The sequence below is a fragment of the Xenopus laevis genome, chromosome 3L, assembly GCF_017654675.1.
Source record: "Xenopus laevis strain J_2021 chromosome 3L, Xenopus_laevis_v10.1, whole genome shotgun sequence".
NCBI lineage: Eukaryota > Metazoa > Chordata > Amphibia > Anura > Pipidae > Xenopus > Xenopus laevis.
This window is the reverse complement of record NC_054375.1, coordinates 32,807,709-32,828,059: the sequence shown is the minus strand read 5'-3', so window position 1 is coordinate 32,828,059 and position 20,351 is coordinate 32,807,709. Positions and strand designations below refer to the sequence as shown.

Sequence of the window (20,351 nt, the reverse complement as noted above, 5' to 3'; positions counted from 1 at the left end):
GATATTATACACCCCTATATCCGATTCAGTAGTTGTATTTATAAACCTGCTACTGTCATCAATCCTTTAAGTTTTAGTGTTTTTACTTCACACACCTTATCAGTAACTCCAAATAGTTCCAGGAACTCAAAAAGGGTCTTCATATCGTTCAATCCTTCAATGGCCAGCTTATTTTGGGACAGTTTGGGATCCTTTATCAGCTGCTCTATGAGATCCAATCCCCCTGCAAAAGCAATAGCACAGGAGAAAGGCTATACATTTTAAAGGAAAACCATATCCACTGAACAATGTAGGTCTCTATAAAAATATCACTTATACGGAAGTTTTTGAAAAATGAATAAAATTACTTTATTGAATACAGATTTTGTCAGCTATAGTGTCAGCTATAGTACAGTACATAATGTTCACCACTAAAGCGTTTCGTGCCCCATGGCACTTCCTCAGAGTGTAATATATTTTTTTACAAAGCACAACTTTATAGCAAATTGTAATTACAGACAATAAACACTATATGATCCATATTTACCTAGTCTTTTTATTTCCATACCTATATTCTTTAAAATCTTAAAAACAACACAAGCTATAAACAAGTATCTTCCACATATGCTATTTTAATCCAGGGGTAGTTTATATCGTATTATTGATGTTTTCATAGTGCTATTGCCAAAATTTTGTCTCCACGTTCTCTGGTATAGACATCCTAATTATCCCCTAATTAATATAGTATTTAATTTCCCAATCTTTATTCAAACCTATCTGTTTCTTTTTCTAAGAAACAGAAAAGTGTGTATTGTCTGTAATTACAATTTGCTATATAGTTGTTTTGGAAAAAAAAAAAATATTACACTCTGAGGAAGTGCCATAGGACACGAAACGCGTCAGTGGTGAGCATTATGCACTGTACCATAGCTGACAAAATATGATCTGTATTCAATAAAGTTATAATTTTATTCATTTTGAAAAACGTGTCAAAGAGATCCATATAAGTGATATTGGAAGAGGTTCCACTGCCAGGGACCCAGATGATAGACACGTGATGTCGAACCTATCGGAGATCCCCCACACTGGTGAGAGATTTGTCTCTATAAAAATATGTTGCATAAAACAGCTCATATTTAAAACCCTGCTTCATGTAAATAAACCATTTTCATAATAATATACTTTTTTTTAGTAGTATGTGCCATTGGGTAATCAGAAATCGAAAATTGCCATATTAAAAAAAAAAAGGCCCTGGGATCCTAGGATTCACGGTGCACACAAACAAACCATACATGTTAAGTCACATGAGCCAATTAACAGACAAAGTTCTGTCTTTTGCTTCCACACTTCTTCCTGTTACAGTTGAGTTGTAGTATTTCTGGTCAGGTGATCTCTGAGGCAGCACAGAGACCATCATGAAATGGTGGTTCAAGGCAAGAGATGTAAAAGGGCAAAATTTACATAAATATATATATACCAGTTTGAGAAGATTCTTTTTATTGCCACTTAATTTGATATAAACTATCTCTTGCTTACATGTTCATTTTGGCGGTATAGTTTCTGTTAATGCAAAATATCAAACCAATATAAAGCTTACAGAGAACTTTGTATGGCCACCGTTGTAATGTAATTCTGCACAGAACAGTTTAAGTCAGGATATTAGGCCAGAAAGTGGAACGGGTTGAACACTGAATTACTGGGAAGAGTACTTAATTCAAAGACTAAAGGGGACACAGTGAATTATAAAAAATAATCTGAACATAAAAAGGGTTTGCTTCTGTGCTATTTGAGGATTATTTATGGAGTCCAAGGACTCCAGATAAACTGCATGCCGGAGACAGGAGACTGTCTCAAAGTATAAAGCAGACACTATTGTTGGCTCCTAAAGGAATGCTTTGGGTTTCCTACCCAAAAGGCTGACTGATAATATGAACTGTCTAGGGATTCAGCCAGGGCAGTACTCCCTAAAATTCTACTGTAAGGGGACAATGGCCTCCTGCTAAATAGCCTTGGTCTTAGTTAATTTTAGATATGGTGGACAGGAAACACTGAACAGCAATTTAAGAAATATTCAAAGATAGAGTTAACACTGTTGGCAGCAGTTTAACACCTGTATATGTGGTACTCTTTGCCAAACAGCCTATGCCCATGTTTCACTAAATAACTGTAGGAAAGTAAACTCAAGGTAAATAATATAAATACAGTTTGTTACACCCCATCTGACAAATCTATTGGCTTAGTATTTTACCAACACAGAGAGCGTATTGTGTGGCAATTTACATGTGGTATAGACCTAAGCTCTAAAGCAGTGATCCTTAACCAGTGGCAAACAAGCAACACATTGCTCACCAACCCCTTGGATGTTGCTCCCAGTGGCCTCCAAAGCTTATATATGGATTCCAGGCTTGGAGGCAAGTTTTGGTGGCATTAACATCAGGTTTACTGTCATACAGAGTCCCCTGTAAGCTGCCAGTCCACATAGGGGCTGTTAATAATCAATCATAGGCCAAAACTGGCAGCCCCAGGAAGTTTTTGCATGTTTGTGTTGCTCTCTAACTATCTTATATTTGAATGTGGCTCACGAGTAAAAAAAGGTTGGGGGGTTCCTGCTCTACAGGAAATTAGTCTCAGTAATTCCACAAGCACTACAGATGTCTCCCATTTACCACCCCTAGTAGGTTACAGCTGCCACTTACCATTACGCTGAACGTAGCCTCCAATCTGGTCAGCAGCTTCAGGGGCAAGCCCCTTCTCTCCCACCATTTCATTTTTTACTTCCTCCCATGGAGACTAGAAAGAAGACAAATGATAATTAATAGGTCTCCGTGTTTTCCTGTATGTCCCAGTAAAACACTTTGGCTGTTACTGCCCAGACTTTTCTGTCTGATGCTTTAGTACTGATCAAAAATCATTTGACCTTTAAATACTTCATATACATGTGTTTGTGGAAACAATTCAAGTAATTTTGGACACTAGGGGGCAGATTTAGCAAAATGTGAGGTTTAGATATTAATAAATAAAAACTCACCCATGTTCTATTTTTACAACCATATTTATCAAATGGTGAGTTCTAACTTTCACCCACTGATAAATATGCTTCCCAAAATCCTACAGGAATGAATAGAACATGGGTGAGTTTGTATTTATAAAAATCTAAACTCACATTTTGCTAAACCTGCCCCTAGTTGTCCTTCAAGGTCATGTATTTATAAAAATCTAAACTCACATTTAGCTAAACCTGCCCCTAGTTGTCCTTCAAGGTCATATTTGTGTTTCTCACACTCTGTTATATCCATGTCTTCAACCATATGTACATACTGTATATCCACACTGTACCTCAGTACACTCCTAAATATGTTTTTGTTTTTTTTAAAGGCATAAAAACTATTAGATATTTTTACCTTGTCAAGCTTGTCCACCGAAGAGCAAATTGTACGGAATTTACTATCTGGTACACCACAAACTGCAAACATGCCATCCAATATCCTTCTGTCATTCACCTGTAAATATCATGTGGAATAAATAAATATAAATACTCTACACAGCTCACCAAAGGTACAGCAGACAGACTGTGCTGTATACAATGTCCTTAAAGGGAAATTACCACCTTTTTTTTTTTAGCAGAAGCTCTATCAACTAGTCTATATTAGGTTTAAAAGCCTACTTTATAATGGAAATAAAAAATTGTTTTGTGTAATATATAAATGTCTCATCAGGTACAAAAGCATGACCATAATGTATTGGATATCTGACAGACAGCACATGTTGTACAAGATTAATGAAATCATTAGAATGCCTTGATGTTCTCTATAGACAATAAAAGAGATAAGGACTGGAGCTGGGGCTCTTTTATCACAATCTGTGCCATAAAACTAGTCTTTGTGATCACTAAGGCACGAATACCATTCATAAAGGTGATGGCACATTTGAAAGAGGTTAACCACCCTGGGGATGAAGAACAAACATGAAGAGTTAAATAAATACCATTACTTTTATGTATCATTTGTGCTATTGATATAAAAGTTAGGTTTCTTATTGCATTTACTCATTTTTACTTTCATGGCATCAATACAAGTTACACATAGCTTTTTGTATTGTTGACCATTTATATTCATGAGTGTCCATGTGGTGCTTACTTATTTAAAAAAAGGTCATCGGAAAGTATGTGTTCAGCACAAATCCACTACATGTTAAAAAAGGGGTATATTCCCCCTTTAAATGCATATTTTTTCCCTCAAATCTACACTATAGCTTTTACCGGTTAAATAAGAATGTCAGAAATCTTCAATAAAATGGTTTTATCAAGAATTAAGCACTGGCATATGGGAAGTGAAGGGAAGGTTCTCAAAAACATCACAAGTATGAATAAACCACCTGATTCCAGCGGAGGACATGTAAAAGTTAATTCATGTTTGTGTATCCTACACTGGCTTCCATTTAAATTAGGGATGCACCAAATCCAGAATTCGGTTCGGGATTCGGCCTTTTTCAGCAGGATCCAGATTCGGCCGAATCCGTGTGCCTGGCCGAACCGAATCCGAATTTGCATATGCAAATTAGGGGTGTGGAGGGAAATCACGTGACTTTTTGTCACAAAACACCACCCCTAATTTGCATATGCAAATTAGGATTCGGTTCGGTATTCGGCCGAATCTTTCTCAAAGGATGTGGGGGTTCGGCCGAATCCAAAATAGTGGATTCGGTGCATCCCTAATTTAAATGGAGGATTCTCTTAACAACCGTCCTTCTCGCCTAAATAAGTAAAGCCCTGTTTTCTGGAAGAAAACAAACCCTCTTCATTCTTCAGGCTCAGCAATACTCAAGGTGCTTAGGGGTGACTAGCACTAAAATGTTTTGGATCTCGTGCTTTCTGTCACACAGCACCCACAGTATGGAAACCATATACAGTTTGACAGGCATGTTTATAAAAGTAGACTGAAGACATTTGTGTTCACACAGGCTTTTTAAATACAAAAAGAAGCATATTTTCAATCAATACCATAAGCACTTTGCCTAGCCAGAAAGCTCTAAGCCACCAAACCAGTATTGGTTAGTATGGTTTGGGAGGGGAGGCTTTGATTTTTTTAGGGTTTCCTTGTAAGCAGGATTTTACAGATTCCCTATAATTCTGTGATGTAGTCTTGTTGCATTCTAAACTGTACATGGTAAAAAAAAAATGTGGACATGCTTTGCTTTTTTTTAAAATCATATTCAGTTCCGCCTGGCACTTGGATTTGTCAGAATACAAATCCTGCTGAAATCCCAAACCAAATCCTTAATTTGGTCCATCCCTAACATTACAACAATTTATCATTATGCCTATATCAGACTACAGCCCAGCTTTCTTGAACAGGTCTAAGTAATATTTGCCAGATCAGAACTTTAAACCCTGACTCCTATAAATTAAGCTAACCCTTTTTATTGCTACCCTGAAAGATATATTTTTTTTGCAAGTGTGCCAGTCTAAAAGTCTGATCTTATCTGCTTTAGCATGTTCATTTTTGGGAAGCATTTATCAATAAATTATAGTGATATATGACATGCAAGCCTCCTCCTCAGTACAATAAAGATTGCTTCCAAAAAGGTAGTTCAGGTTCATCTACAAAGTAATTCACCCTAGTATATTATGGGCTGTACCAGAACAGCTCACATGCTGTCTTTATAATGTCTCAATTAGGGATGCACCGGTTCAGGATTCACCCTTTTTCAGCAGGATTCGGATTCGCCCGAATCCTTCTGCCCAGCCGAACCCTAATTTGCATATGCAAATTAGGGGTGGGGAGGGAAAATGTGTGACCTTTTTGTAATATTATTCCCTTTCAACCCCTAATTTGCATATGCAAATTAGGATTCGGTTAGGTATTCGGCTGAATCTTTCGCAAAGGATTCGGGGGTTTGGCCAAATCCAAAATAGTGGATTCGGTGCATCTCTAGTCTCTTTACAGACAGTCCCCTATAGGCCCATTAGTCAATGTCATTTTACAGATGCCGCCACGGTTAGGCATTTGTCTATGCATAAACTACATTATACCAGGGTCCGGTTTTTATGTTTGCTAACCAATCCAATTAAAAACATGCATTTCATAAAATTTGACACTATACTTAAATTCAAAACCTATAAATTACAAATATTACACGATTGAATAGTAATGTGCACTGCATAGAAAAAATGAGTTTGTAGGTGCAGCATCAACGCGTTTCATGGCTCTCGCCACTTCCTCAGGAGCTCCTGAGGAAGTGGCGAGAGCCATGAAACGCGTTGAGTGAACAGCCCAATATTCAGTGTGGGGTATGCTTTTTCCCACTATTATTTTAAAATGTTTGAATAAAGGTTTATATTTTTAATTTTTCTACTTCCTGGATTCCTTGGTGCTGCACCTACAAATTCATTTTTTCTCATTGGAAGCAACCGTTGGGATCTTCGGTTTTGTGACATGCACAGGTGAATCCTAGTACCTGGTAAGTGCTCCCACTATTTTTTGCAAGTTTGCACTGCATAGAAACCATGTTGTGAATTTTGAAGGCTATAGAAATACATTTTAAAAAGCGTTAAAATAAATTTACTTCAACTTGCGTGTCCATCCGTTCCGAAGTGAGGAAGCGCAGGCGCCAAATCTAATGTCATTTATACAAATATCGGACATACAAGCTGATTGCATCCGACACGACTGTCGAATGCTGCATGTTTCGTCTTCATCCGACAGTCGTGTACGCAATCAGCTTTTATGTGCGACATTTGTATTACCTACATTAGATTTGGCGCATCCAACGTGACACCTGCTCTTCCTCTCGTCGGACACGCACCACAAATCGCCCGTGTAGTTCTAACATAATACTGGTCTGAAACATATTATTGGACCAGAATCTGGCAAGCACATATAGGTTCTTCTGATCCTCTAAACCACTTTTCACCATATGTCACTATACATCTCTTTTCTGGCAGGCCTTTCGTGTGAGTGGTTGATTCAATAAATCTGGCTCATGTGTTCCATAGGCTCATTTATTCACAAAACTAAAGCAGTACTACCTTAAATCAAAAATATAACTTGGTTTATGTCTTTCAGTCGGACTTATGTAGACAAGGCTTTTAAACACTGAACTTCGAAAAATAAATTTATATTTTTTTTTTTTTCTAGGAAGACATATCTGATTCCACAGATTAAAAGGAAATCATTATAATCCCACCCAGTGAGGCAGGGACTATTTTCTCACACCGTTCCATACCCCTAATTTAGGCTCATACCACCCTCACCTTGTTTTATTATTAAGTGATGCATTTGAAAGACCTTGAGGTCTTTCCTTATACCACCCACTATGGAAAACAAAGGGACTTTAAGTGCCAGAATCATCATTTCACAATGGAACGAGGTGAGAATTAAAATGTGGACCTAAGAGGGGCTGAGAAATGGTTCTTATATGACCATAGTTTAGATTCAATCTGTGTAACAAAAATACATATTTGTAATGGAAGTTCAGATTTGTGCACCTTTCTACATAAATGCTACTCAAGGAGTTCATGTCAAAACAGGTATATTTTTTCCCTTTAAGGCACAGCTACCAAATCGCCTTTTGTGACTTATTGGGAATGGAGCCCTGGTGACCCAAATTCCTTGGTGGGTGGTAAAACTGTAGCATGGAAACTCTAGTACACTAGTAGAAATCATTCAAGAGAATGAGAAAGGTTAAGACATACCTTGATAAGAAACTCCCCCAAATCCAGCTCACTGAGTATCTCATGTACAATCTTCAGACACTCTGCATCAGGAATCATGGGGTCAAACTGGCCGGCAATGTCAAAATCCTGATGTGAAAAGGAAAGTTAAACAGACAGTATGCCAAATGCAAATTTAAGTTGCTCAGTGTCTCTGGGTCAACTCCAATACAAATCATTCTTACATGAGAAAGCTTGTTGCATGACACTTAGGTCTTTTCACAGTAACAAACTCAAGGGACCTGTTATCCAGAATGCTAAGGACCTGGGGTTTAACAGATAACAGATCTTTCCGTAATATGAATCTTCATACCTTAAGTCTACTAGAAAATCATATAAACATTAAATAAACCCAATTGGCTGGTTTTGCCTCCAATAAGAATCAATTATATTTTTGTTTAGATCAAGTACAAAGTACTGTTTAATTATTACAGAGAAAAATTCAATCATTTTCAAAAATGTGGATTATTTGGATAAAATGGAACCTATGGGAGATGACCATTCCTTAATTCAGAGCTTTCTGGATAATGTGTTTCCAGATAATGGATCCCAGACCTGTACTCAAGTTGGGATACACAGTATTGCCTCTCTATGGAACTGGAGGTTATATTTTATTGCTAATTTCATGTGTCTACATATTTATATATCCTTACAAAGGGAGCACTGCCCCCCCCCAACTCTCTTCTTCGTATAAAATGAAGTTTGAAATCTTCTGAGCCAATCCCCATTCACTTCAAAAACAAGTTAATGAAAATTGCAGTCATTTTGCCAGTCTACAGTCTGGAAAAAACTATTACCTCTGATAAAATAAAGGTATTCTGATTTTACTCTGCTTAATACTAAATTGAAACACATCAGATAACTCTTGTAACTTTTAAACCAGTAACACCAAAAAATGTATGAAAATAAATGTAATAAAAATATCATGTACTGTTGCCCTGCACTGGTAAAACTGATGTGTTTGCTTCAGAAACACTACTATAGTTTATATAAACAAGCTGTTGAAAAGCAATGGCAGAAATTGGAAAAAGGCTATCATAGCCCTATCATAGTGCTTCCGATACGGGCGATTGAATCACGGGACCGCATACACGCAGATACGGCCACGATCTTAATCGGGAAAGCCTGGCCGATGGCTTCACACATGGGCCAATAAGCTGCCGACTCTGTCTGTCGGCAGCTTTTATCGGCCGGTGTATTGGGGCCTTAAACCCCCATTGCTACACAGCAGCTTATTTATATAAACAATAGCAGTGTTTCTGAAGCAAACAACAGTTTTACCAGTATAGGCAACACTGCATTATATTCTTATTAATTAAATTTTTTGATGTTAGTGTTCCTTTCCTTTTTCCTTACTGGTCAAAATGTCCAGCAGGTGGCTCTGTTGTTACAAAATACATGTTATTCATTATTCTTATTTATTTATGGTGTAAATAGTATTGTTTTCCTGTGCCAGAGTTCAGGCTCTATTAGCTGGCACCACCAGAAGGAGAAACATGTTCCCACTAACATAGTTAAGAAAACAGCAGACATATGAAATGTTAAAACTTGCTGACCTTTGTGGCAATGCAAATGGAATGGCATTGTGGATCTAAATTTATTGTGGGGATAACCTTTTTTCACATTATTGTATTAGCTTTTACTTGGGGATTGGGCTTATAATGTTCACTTGCTGTTACTGTTCTTATGTGTGTGCTGAATTGCGGTGACAATTATGAGGAAATTATTCCCTATACATTTACAGTTCTTATGTATTTAAATGTAATCTAGCCTGCTTTTTCCCAGAAACGTTCAAGCTTGGAAAACAATCAGGAAAATAATTATGGCAGCTCAGAGTCTCGAGCACATCAAAAAAACAGCAGTTCCAGCAAAACTTACACATTGGTAGAACTCTCGGTAGCGCCCTCTGGTCATGGCTGGGTTGTCTCTTCGGTAAACCTTAGCAATGTGGTAACGCTTAATGTTGGTAATTTTATTCATAGCCAAGTACCGGGCAAAAGGCACCTTTAAGTTTAATTAAGGTCTTTAGCTTAAACAAATATACAGCATTGCACCTTCACTGTCTTAAAAAAATACACATTTCTGGCACACTTTTCCTCTCACCATCACCATCTTCACTTACTGAAACTAGGCACATGAGCAGTAAAGAAATTGCCAAAGTAGTTCTATCCTTCAAAAGCACAGACAATGCATCGGATTTGTAAAACTCAGGTGAATAGGATCGACCCAAAAACTCAAATCAAATTTTTTTAAAACTCAATTCAAGTTTTTCCCCCAAAAAAAAGCTTGAATGTCAGGAAGGGGGCAAACAACTCCAAATTGATCCCAGGATTTCTCCCATTGACTAAAACAGCAATTTCGCAGGTTTGAGGAGGCAAATAGTTGAATTTGAGTTCTTAAAGGGAGTATGATAAATCTCTAAAATAGAATTCAAATTTTTCAAAAAAACGCAAATCAAATTTTTTTTTTTTCTTAACTGAAATTTTTATTGAGCATTTATCATATGTAACATCATACATCCAATAGAATTTAAACAATTCTCTAGTGGAATTTGATAGCTTTGGTCATAAAAAAAATTCGAAAATTAGAATTTTCAATTCGACCAAACTACTCTAGCAACCATGCATTGATTTGAATAAGAGACTGGAATATGAATAGGAAAGGACCTGAATAGAAAAACCAGTAATAACTTAACTTAAAAGTGAACCACCCCTTTAATCAGGGTAACAACTAGCTTCTGGGAGTTATAGGGTCTACCAATAATTGAAAGTTGCTGTGTATAGCAAATCATCCCAATGCTCTTTTGCGTGATAGTTTCCCTGAAAATTATATATGTATTGATAGACAGTTCATCTGGTTTTTGGTACGAGTATGCTGCTCAGGGATCCACAAATGATGGAGAGTGCAAAATGGCACTGGTCATGCCTCTTAGTGTGCTTCTTTTTTAAAAAAAAAACACCAAAAAATATTTACAGGAGTGCAAAAATAAGCCTTTAGCTACAGAAACAATAGATGCTAAGTGAGGAAATTAACTAGGTTCTGGTAAACAATATTTCTCACTATTTTGATCTCTTTTTTTTATTTTTAATACAAAAAAAGTTACTTTTGAAGCAAATCTTTCTTGCAAACTTTACAGGTACAGTATACCCCTATTTCAACAGAAGTCCAATGAATAGGGTTTGTACTGAACATACCTTTTCCCTAGTGTTTTAATCACAAAGAGATCTGTTTTATTATTATTCTTGAGCTAAACAGGGCAAATGAAGCTACTCCATATTTGGTCCTTGCAAGGTAGATAATTAGATTACCAGTGCTCATCCCTTGCATAACACACTTTTGTTTATTTGCACACTGTTAATCTAATTACCTACTTTGGACACAAATGAAGTAGCATCAATCACCCTGTTAAAAAAAACAAACAGATTGTTCCAAATTAAAATAATAGGCAAAAAGTATGTTCAGTAGAAGTCGAATTCATGTTGATATACTCTCCCTTTTCATTGTTATTCTGTATCATGTCACAAACTTTAGCCTTTCTGTTCAGTTCCTACAAAGACTGCTTCTGTTGACCTGTTGGAAAGAAACAATTTAAGATGGAAGAATTCTATTGGTTTCTTGGGGGTGCCAAAAGTTCTTTAAAAAAGTACTTACCTGACACCCCCTTGCTGGTGCTCCTATCAGCAGAAAACTGCACTGATCCAGGGGTTTTCCTAGCGAGCACCATGGAGCGATCCTCTTCCTGATTCTTTTTTCTTTCGCTGGTGTGCATGCGCAGTAGAGCGAAAAGCTGAACTTTGAAAGAAGTCAGCTATTTCATTCCACTGTACATGCGTCTAGCCCAGGAAATTTGAAGAAAGAATATATTAGCCGATCGCTCCATGATGCTCGCTGGAAGAACCACCGGACTGGTTCACTGTCCCAGGATGTCAGGTAAGTATATTTAATCGTTTGGAGGTGCCTAACTTTTGGCACCCCCCCAAGTAAATATGCCTTTCCTTCTCCTTTAAAGTGTGAGGAGCAGAATATGTGTGTACAGAGTTGTGCAGTGTGTGTTGTTCATATTTATTAGTATTCTCCCAATGGCAAAGCCATGTAAAACAGGTTACTTCCAAGTTGAGATTATTCCCGGAAAGTAATGGAGTTTATGAGTTTGGTTGCATATCCTGGTCTCTTTTTGTGTGTGTGTGTGCAAGAGTCAAAGGCTTAGAGTTAACAATGTCCAAGAGTTAAGGATACAGTAAGATCATAGCGCAACGAGAGCAGCTCTCCTCCTTGATCTTTGAGGTCATAAATAAGCTTGGAGTCTTCTCCATATTTGCCTGTAAGCGTTTCCTGTGTACAAAATATTTATTAGCATTTAGTGTACAGATAAGGAAATACAACTGCTCACCAGAAGCACATTTAAAGTGTAAAAATAAAAACTGGGTAAATAGATAGTACTAAATGTGCTAAATAAAAAATAGTTTCTAATATAGTTAGTTGGGCAAAAATGTAATCTATAAAAAGGCTGGAGTGAGATTTTTTTAACATAACAGAGTTAGTCAGCGAATTGAAGGAGGGCCACATGGGACATAACTATTCACTGAGTTTGCAACTGATCTTCAGCATTCAGCTCAGAAGCAAACAGTTATGACCCATGTGGCCCCCCTAAAGTCACTGATTGGTTACTGCCTGGTAACCAATCAGTGGAAACCAAGAGAGCTGAAAAGCAGGAAGTAGAGTCCTGTTATGTTAGACATCCAGTCACTCCAGTCTTTACACATTACATTTTTGGCTTACTAACTACATTGGTAACACTTCTTATTTTGCACTGCCTACCTATTTCCCCAGTTTTTATTATTACACTGAACAATTCTTTTAAGAGAAACCTGCAGCACAGAAAAGATTCTGACCTTCAGCTCAAACACAGGAGTATCGATAGTCTCAGCACCGTGACGCTTGAAGCACTTGATAATTGTGTTGAAAACCTTCTCTCGAATGGCCATCTGTTTAGGGTTATAATCCCTGGTGCCCTGAAATAAGGAGAAACATTTTAATTGTACAAATACTTTTTTTTGAAGATGCATAGTTCAGTAGGCCCGATTAGATGTACCAAGCTGAATAGATCACGAATCTCCAAAGTAAAAGATGGAATCTATTGATGATGACTACAGATCTTATATGTAAAATAATAGTTTCAATGTCAAGAGGGAAATGTTTCATTAAGAAAGTTAAATAACAGAAATACACCTAGCAGATGTTTTTAGCAGACACCTCCTTTTGTCCTCATCATTGGCAGCTGTGTTTATATTCCTAGTCTTGTGAACAACGTTTCGGTGTACATACGCTTAGGGATCAATGAGCTGTGATAAAATCTGTATGTGGCTTTACCTTTGGCGTCTTAAGTACAAACTTGTGTTTTCCATCATCTGTTCCCAACTGTGCCTTTAGCTCCAGTAACTTTGCAACTTCTTCAGCAATCTAAAAATATAAGTGAAACAAACATTATGCTTGATTGAGAACAAATCCATGCCTGTAAAAGTTGATAGGGTAAAATGTTAAGAATATCCCAAAATAACATCATATCTTCCTGACCTGTTACTACAGGTATGGAACCTGTTATCCAGAATGCTCAGGACCTGGGGTTTTCTGGATAACGGATCTTGCCGTAATTTGAATATTCATACCTTGCATCTGCTATAAAATCATTTAAACATTAAATAAACCCAATAGGCTGGTTTTTCTTCCATTAAGGATGCATTATATCTTAGTTTGGATCAAGAACAAGGTACTGTTTTATTACAGAGGAAAAAGGAAATCAGTTTTAAAAATTTGGATTATTTGAATAAAATAATCCCAGTCTATGGGAGATGGCTTCACCGTAGTTCTGAGCTTTCTGGACAACGGGTTTCTGGATAATGGATCCCATTCCTGTATATGAACAGTGCATGATCACCCACTGCTGTGTATAGCAGACACTGCTTAAATTGCAGTAACGAGGTGTACAAAAAGCTGAGCCTTGGCAGAGCAATGGGCAAACAAATGTCAAAGGGCATTAGGTAGAATAGTCACATGATGAGAAGTGCTGAGAATGAACAATTATATTCATTGTTATTTAAGCTCAAAATGTAGCCTAAACGTCAGCAGAGAACCCACTCATTTACAAATAGTGAAAGGTAAGCTACTGCACACAGGGCTGTACTTTAGATTTTCTCCACCTGCTTTTTCTACAGGGAGAAAGTCGATACACTCCTATCTGCTGCTATTCCTGGACCGAAGATATTTTCTTGATGCAGGCCAGTCTAAGACATGGTCTATACTTTCTAACATATAGACCTAAAGGGAAAAAACGAGCCTTGGCTGGTTGTGCAGGGGGATATAGCTGGAGAGGAAGGAGCTTTCATACTAGGGAAACACTAACAAAAAACAGTGTGTTTCAGTAGCAATTCAATTCTTAAAGGGATACTGTCATGGGAAAAAAAAAATTTTCCAAAATGAATCAGTTAATAGTGCTGCTCCAGCAGAATTCTGTACTGAAATCCATTTCTCAAAAGAGCGAACAGATTTTTTTATATTCAATTTTGAAATCTGACATGGGGCTAGACATTTTGTCAATTTCCCAGCTGTCCCAAGTCATGTAACTTGTGCTCTGATAAACTTCAATCACTCTTTACTGCTGTACTGCAAGTTGGAGTGATATCACCCCCTCCCTTCTTCACCCCCAGCAGCCAAACAAAAGAACAATGGGAAGGTAACCAGATAGCAGCTCCCTAACACAAGATAACAGCTGCCTGGTGGATCTAAAAACAACACTCAATAGTAAAAACCCATGTCTCACTGAGACACATTCAGTTACATTGAGAAGGAAAAACAGCAGCCTGCCAGAAAGCATTTCTCTCCTAAAGTGCAGGCACAAGTCACATGACTGGGGGCAGCTGGGAAATTCACAAAATGTCTAGCCCCATGTCAGATTTCAAAATTGAATATAAAAAAATCTGTTTGCTCTTTTGAGAAATGGATTTCAGTGCAGAATTCTGCTGGAGTAGCACTATTAACTGATGCGTTTTGAAAAAAACATGTTTTCCGATGACAGGATCCCTTTAAGAAAGCTGCTCATCCAACCTGGATCTAACTGCCCAATCAAACACACTGTCTACAGTTTCTCAATACCATTAAGCAAACATTAGTGTACAGGTAATATACAGATAACCATGAACAAATGCCACATACATACATGCATAATAATACTATCACTTTCATATTCTCTACTATGGGACCCGCCTATGCTTATACAATTGCATACCCCCTCCAAGGGTGTACATTTGTATGTTTACATGTGTTTGTTGCCCTTTAAATTGTTTTATAACATATTATTATAGTGACAGCAAACAAGAAACGGATCCGCACACACGCTATGATCAGCAGTTGGGGGGACACCCCTCTTTATTATATCACCTCGTGATCAACGTTTCGGGGGGATAAACCTCCCTTCATCAGGATAAGAATACAAATGCGAACAGTCCCTATATTGGTGAAACCCCTCCCCTTCCCAGGGTGGGTTAATTAATCAATTAACCAACAAATGTGAAACTTTCAATATAGCCAGTTACATTACTGTGCAAATATATACTTAATTTATCCAGTTTTACTTTATATAATCAGGTTAAAAAGATTTTTTCATAAGTGATTTTTTTTTTTTTTTTTATTATATATAGTGGCCACAGCAACAAAGCTCCATGCCAGGATGGAAAAGAGAACACATAAATATGCCGTGTATCTTAGTAGCGCTTTAGAAACAAAGTTATACATACATAAAGTATGACACCCAAGCTTAAATTATTAAAGGACATTGAAAGGCTACATTTTCCTACCATGTATATGAGTTAGGTATATCTTCCTTGTACTGCATTTACCCCATCACCATTACATTTTCCTAAAACAAATAGCAGCTTTCACCTGGTGACCATTTTCCCTCTGACACATAATCCGTAACATTCACATCTACAAACAGGTAATGTGTGCTGTAAAGTTCATGCAATGCAGGTTTACACAGGCACAGCATACTTTGATAAGTTCTGCTGGGGCTGAGCACTGCAGTGGTTAAGCTGAGCTCAGGAGAGGTGATTAGGAGAAAAAAAAATAGGATCAGAGAGACAGAGCATAGAGTTTCTATGGGAACCAGTAATGCTAACTCTTAATTGGCTGTTAGACTGGAGGGTGTGTTTAGTGATGTAAGCTGAGAAGAACAAGTCAAGAGTCAAAGCAAATTTCTGAGGGAGGGGCCGAGTGGGTTAGAGGAGTAGAAGGCTTTCTAAGTGATTAAGGGGATGTTGCAGCCTGTTAACCTTTTAACAACCAGAGTGGCAGTTAACTCAAGATTTCAAGAGACCGTTCCCTGATAAAAATTTTGTGGAGAGGGTTTACATGTCATTGAAACTGTGCAAACAAGATAACATTTATTAAAGGTTAGGCTTGCACAGAATGAATAGGGTGATGAAATAGAGACTCTTTATTGCAGAACTATGCAGCGCAGTAAAGATGACAGGACACTAGATGGCACTCTGCAACAAGCGCAGTTATAATGAGCTACAGTGACAATATCAGGAATGTCATAAGCAATAATGGGTCCATACATTGCTAAGGTTGCAGGGCCCTTTCCTCACTGGTCCTTTGGGACTAGGTTTGCCACCTGGCTGGTACTTTTACCGGCCTGGCTGGTAAAAATGATAGCTGTTTCCAATGTTAATAATAGGAAAAATTATAAATATATAGGAAGGCCGGTATTTTTTTTCCAGAAACCAGCAACCCTATGTGGGACCCAAAGGTGGTGGTCCCTGCCATTAAGTAGAAACTGGAAAAAAAAAAGTGCAATGCACACATGACCAGGCCCCAATGCACCCCAGTCATGCCAAACCACACTCCATCAAGCCCTGCCCTCTTCACTATCACTGACCTGCACTTGTCTGAAGTTCCCATGTACCTCCCTGATAGCAGCCCTGAACTGCAATAAACTACTATGACGTTTCACCCCCTTATTTGCTTTGCTACTCGACAGCAAGCAGGGCTCAGCAATAAAGATGCCCACATCGTAACTAAATCTAAATACGTTTCTGAAACGGTTGTTCAGAAATAAGTTACATAAATTTAAAATGACGAGTGAACATATAAGCTGCAGTATAAGCAGCTCTCTAAGTACAGCAGCTCTCTGAAAAAAAACAAATCATCGATACATCAAACTATTTTGTTTATAAAAAAAAAACTTTATTGTATTTGAAAATTCCAATTAAGTCACAAAGCCCCTTGCAAGTGCTTTTATACAGGTCATGGGACACAGTGAACCTCACTAAGCATTGATTAGAGCTGGTGGCGAAACGAAGCACTATTTACAGGGCTACATGTTACAGGATATTGATGGTTTGTGTATGATTAATGAATATGGCACAGGACAAGAGCAGGGTAAACTGAGCAGGGAACCTATGATTAAAGTGGAGCTTTACTTCTCCTTTAATTCCCCACATGCTAAATTCTGGCACAGAATTAATTCATTAGAGATGCTAGATACAGACAGGCCTCCAATGTATTTGATCGCTGGTTTCAGGACTGAAAGAGTGTGAATTTGCAGCCAGATTGAAGGAGAATAGATCTGCAACAGCCCTGACACTGCGTCTGACAGCTGGCTTCATGCAATTATACAAACGTCACTAGCGCGACAACTCAAGGCTGCAACAGAACTGACAGGTTTCCTCTGTGATAATTAAATGTTTAAATATGTATTCATATATGGAAAGGGGTTTTGACTTCCGGGTTCCCAGTAGTACGACCCAGTAGCTATGGAGCTCAGCAATCAGTCCCCTGGCACATGTCTTCCCCCAGTCCCACTCTTTCTCCAGCTCGGGCAGCCCCATTGTTCCCCAGAATTCAGATCACCCCCCCACCCCATGCTTCAAGACAATTCCCCGACACCCACCGCCTCAGAGGAAGCCTTCTCCTGCTTTAGCTTCCTCACTTTCTCTCCCTGCAGTGTTAGAGCCTTCTCCAGTTCAGCTCGGTCCGCCATCTTGGGTGACAAGGGAAAGCCGGCAGAAAGACAATGCGCATGCGCAGCGGCCAGCATGACGCGAAAATGTTTCCCAGTTCTGTGTGCGCATGCGCACTAAAGTGGTGTGTTTGTTGCAAAAGAACGATTTCAAATGACAGCGGAGTATATTTTCTTGATGCTATACCCGTTTTGACCTTAACGTAGCGTATATGTCTGCAGAAGGATGGGGCTTTTTCAGTTTTCATGTTGATAGTACTGTAATATTCTCTGGTAAAGTTTTCAATAAACCCTTAAAGGGGAACTCCACAAAAAGCAATGTAGTGTAGCCCGCTCGCACAACCCTGGCCTTCAGCAATTCGACGCCTGGTGCACGGTGTCGGAGGGATCGGCACCCCCCTCAGCAAATTGTCCAAGAAGACACTGGCACACAGAGGCTAGTAACAGCAGGGTTATACCCTTGCGTGTTTATTCTGCAAACGTGCAACGTTTCGGGGTCAGACCCGTGCAACGTTTCGGGGTCAGACCCCTTTGTGATGCTTGACAAAGGGGTCTGACCCCGAAACGTTGCACGTTTGCAGAATAAACACGCAAGGGTATAACCCTGCTGTTACTAGCCTCTGTGTGCCAGTGTCTTCTTGGAGAACTCCACAAAAAAACATTACTTAAGCTTTTTGAAAAGTAAACCTAATTCCAAGCAACTTTGCAATATACATCAATTAAAAAATATGCAGACTTTTCATGATTTTTCCTGGTTTGGAAGAGTTCCCTAAGCCTAGCCCCCTGCTCTCCTGCTGATCTGTCTGACTCAGGGTTGCCGGGTCTAATTTTCCAAACCAGCCAAAAGTCAGCTAGAAAACCAGCCCAAAACTAGTCAAGAGGCACTTGAAAAGTAGCCCAAATATAGCAGAATATGTGCAGTGAAAAAAAGTCTAAAAAATAAAGACTATATGTGAAAATACGCCTTTTTCATGTTTCCATGAAGCATAATGGGATAGATTCGTCGTCACCAGGGTCGTAACTGCAGAGGGGGCCTCGGAGGTATAGGGGCCCCAAAAGGCCCTAATATATATATATAAAATCAGAGAAACTTAGTAAAACAGGTCAACCTGTAGACATTTTTGTGGACAGTAGATTTCGCCCCAAAATTGTCTGAAACTGAGGAAAGCCACAGAAAAATTCAAGAATGATTAAGAGTGAGGGGGAATTCCCAACTTCTCCACAAGTCAGTCCCATTGCATGCTGGGTATTGTAGTTTTAAATTAAACCTTGGCAATCGGCAAATTGTTAAACAAAAACTACATCACCCAACATGCAGGCCCGGATTTGTGGAAAGGCCACCTAGGCCCGGGCCTAGGGTGGCAGGATTTTAGGGGGGCGGCATGCTGCCCAACCACACCCACATTGGTTTAAAAAAACTGGGGATGCGCTGGAGATACAGGGGCGACGAACAGCAGTGGGCCTAGGTGTGCCCACTAAGTAAATCCGGCCCTGCCAACATGCATTGGGAGACAGGCTTGGCACCTTAGGGCAAGAAAAAAAAAAAGTAGCCCAAATCCGTACCTTGGCTAGTTTGTTGTTTTCAAAACGCGCCTGGGCTGTAAATTAGTAGCAACCAGAATAGGTACACCCTTATGCAGATCAGCCTGGTGCACAGCCTCACATATGCTATGGAACAGAAAAAGATCGGCGCACACAGGCATTCAGGTTGCAGGATATACCTGCTTGTTTATTGTACGGAATGCAACGTTTCGGGGGGGGGGGATCTCCCTGCTACACTTGCCTTCGTGTTTGGTACCTTTTTCTTTTTCAACTTTGACACAGCACCCAATTTTATAGTGACATTAGAGAGCAGATTTAGCAAGGGTCGAATTTCTTATTTATGGGAGTTTTTTTAAAGACTCCCATAAACTCCCATGAACTCAAAATTCAACCAATCGAAATTCATTTAAAAAATCAAATTGTCTGAAATCGGGTCAATAGGATCGACCCGAAAACTCGAATCAAATTCGATTTGAGTTTTAATAACTCGATTCGAGTTTTTTCTACGACAAAAACTAGAATGTCAGGAAGGCTGAAAAAAACCAAAAAATTGATCCCAGGACGTCTCACATTGACTAAAACAGCAATTCAGGTTTTAGGTGGCGAATAATCAAAGACGACTTCTTAAAGGGCCAGAGTATGATAAATAAAAAAATCAAATCGAAGTTTTAACAATTCCCTAGTCGAATTTGAAAGTTTTGGCCATAAAAAAACCTTGAAAATTCAAATTTTCAATTTGACCCTTGATAAATCTGCCCATAGATGTGTGTGGACGGGAAGGTAAGGTCGATATATTGTGACAAGCTGGCTGCCTGTACATATAATTTTTTGGGGGAAATTAGCTATGGTAGGCAGGTAAGCAGAGGATCAGGAGCATAAAGACAGGGACACAGCGTCTTCAGGCCAAAACATTGGTTTATTTATGAAAACTCTTCCTACATAAAGTCACTGCCATACAGGAACACAGTTCATTGGCGTTTTAACAGCACACATTCAAGACTTTTCCCCACACTGGGGTTCTCACCATACAGGTTGGCTTCCACACTCTGGAATATTCAGGCCCCTTTAACTCTCCCCTCCAGGGATATCAGACTCCCTAATCTC

At 38.8% G+C, this 20,351-nt stretch overlaps 1 protein-coding gene across 1 annotated transcript in view; it reads right to left on the bottom strand.

Annotated features, from left to right (window-relative positions):
• hars2.L (histidyl-tRNA synthetase 2 L homeolog) overlaps positions 1 to 17,794 on the bottom strand; it is a 28,688-nt gene extending 10,894 nt beyond the window's left edge. The window contains exons 1-9 of the mRNA XM_018252047.2: positions 17,637 to 17,794; positions 13,061 to 13,150; positions 12,583 to 12,702; positions 11,927 to 12,022; positions 9,569 to 9,694; positions 7,673 to 7,780; positions 3,381 to 3,479; positions 2,676 to 2,769; positions 96 to 223 (exon numbers count right to left, since the gene is read on the bottom strand). Coding sequence (XP_018107536.1) covers positions 96 to 223; positions 2,676 to 2,769; positions 3,381 to 3,479; positions 7,673 to 7,780; positions 9,569 to 9,694; positions 11,927 to 12,022; positions 12,583 to 12,702; positions 13,061 to 13,150; positions 17,637 to 17,783 — 1,008 coding nt within the window. The 5' untranslated portion in view covers positions 17,784 to 17,794. The remainder of the gene's footprint in view (positions 1 to 95; positions 224 to 2,675; positions 2,770 to 3,380; positions 3,480 to 7,672; positions 7,781 to 9,568; positions 9,695 to 11,926; positions 12,023 to 12,582; positions 12,703 to 13,060; positions 13,151 to 17,636) is intronic.
• Positions 17,795 to 20,351: the final 2,557 nt, after the last annotated feature.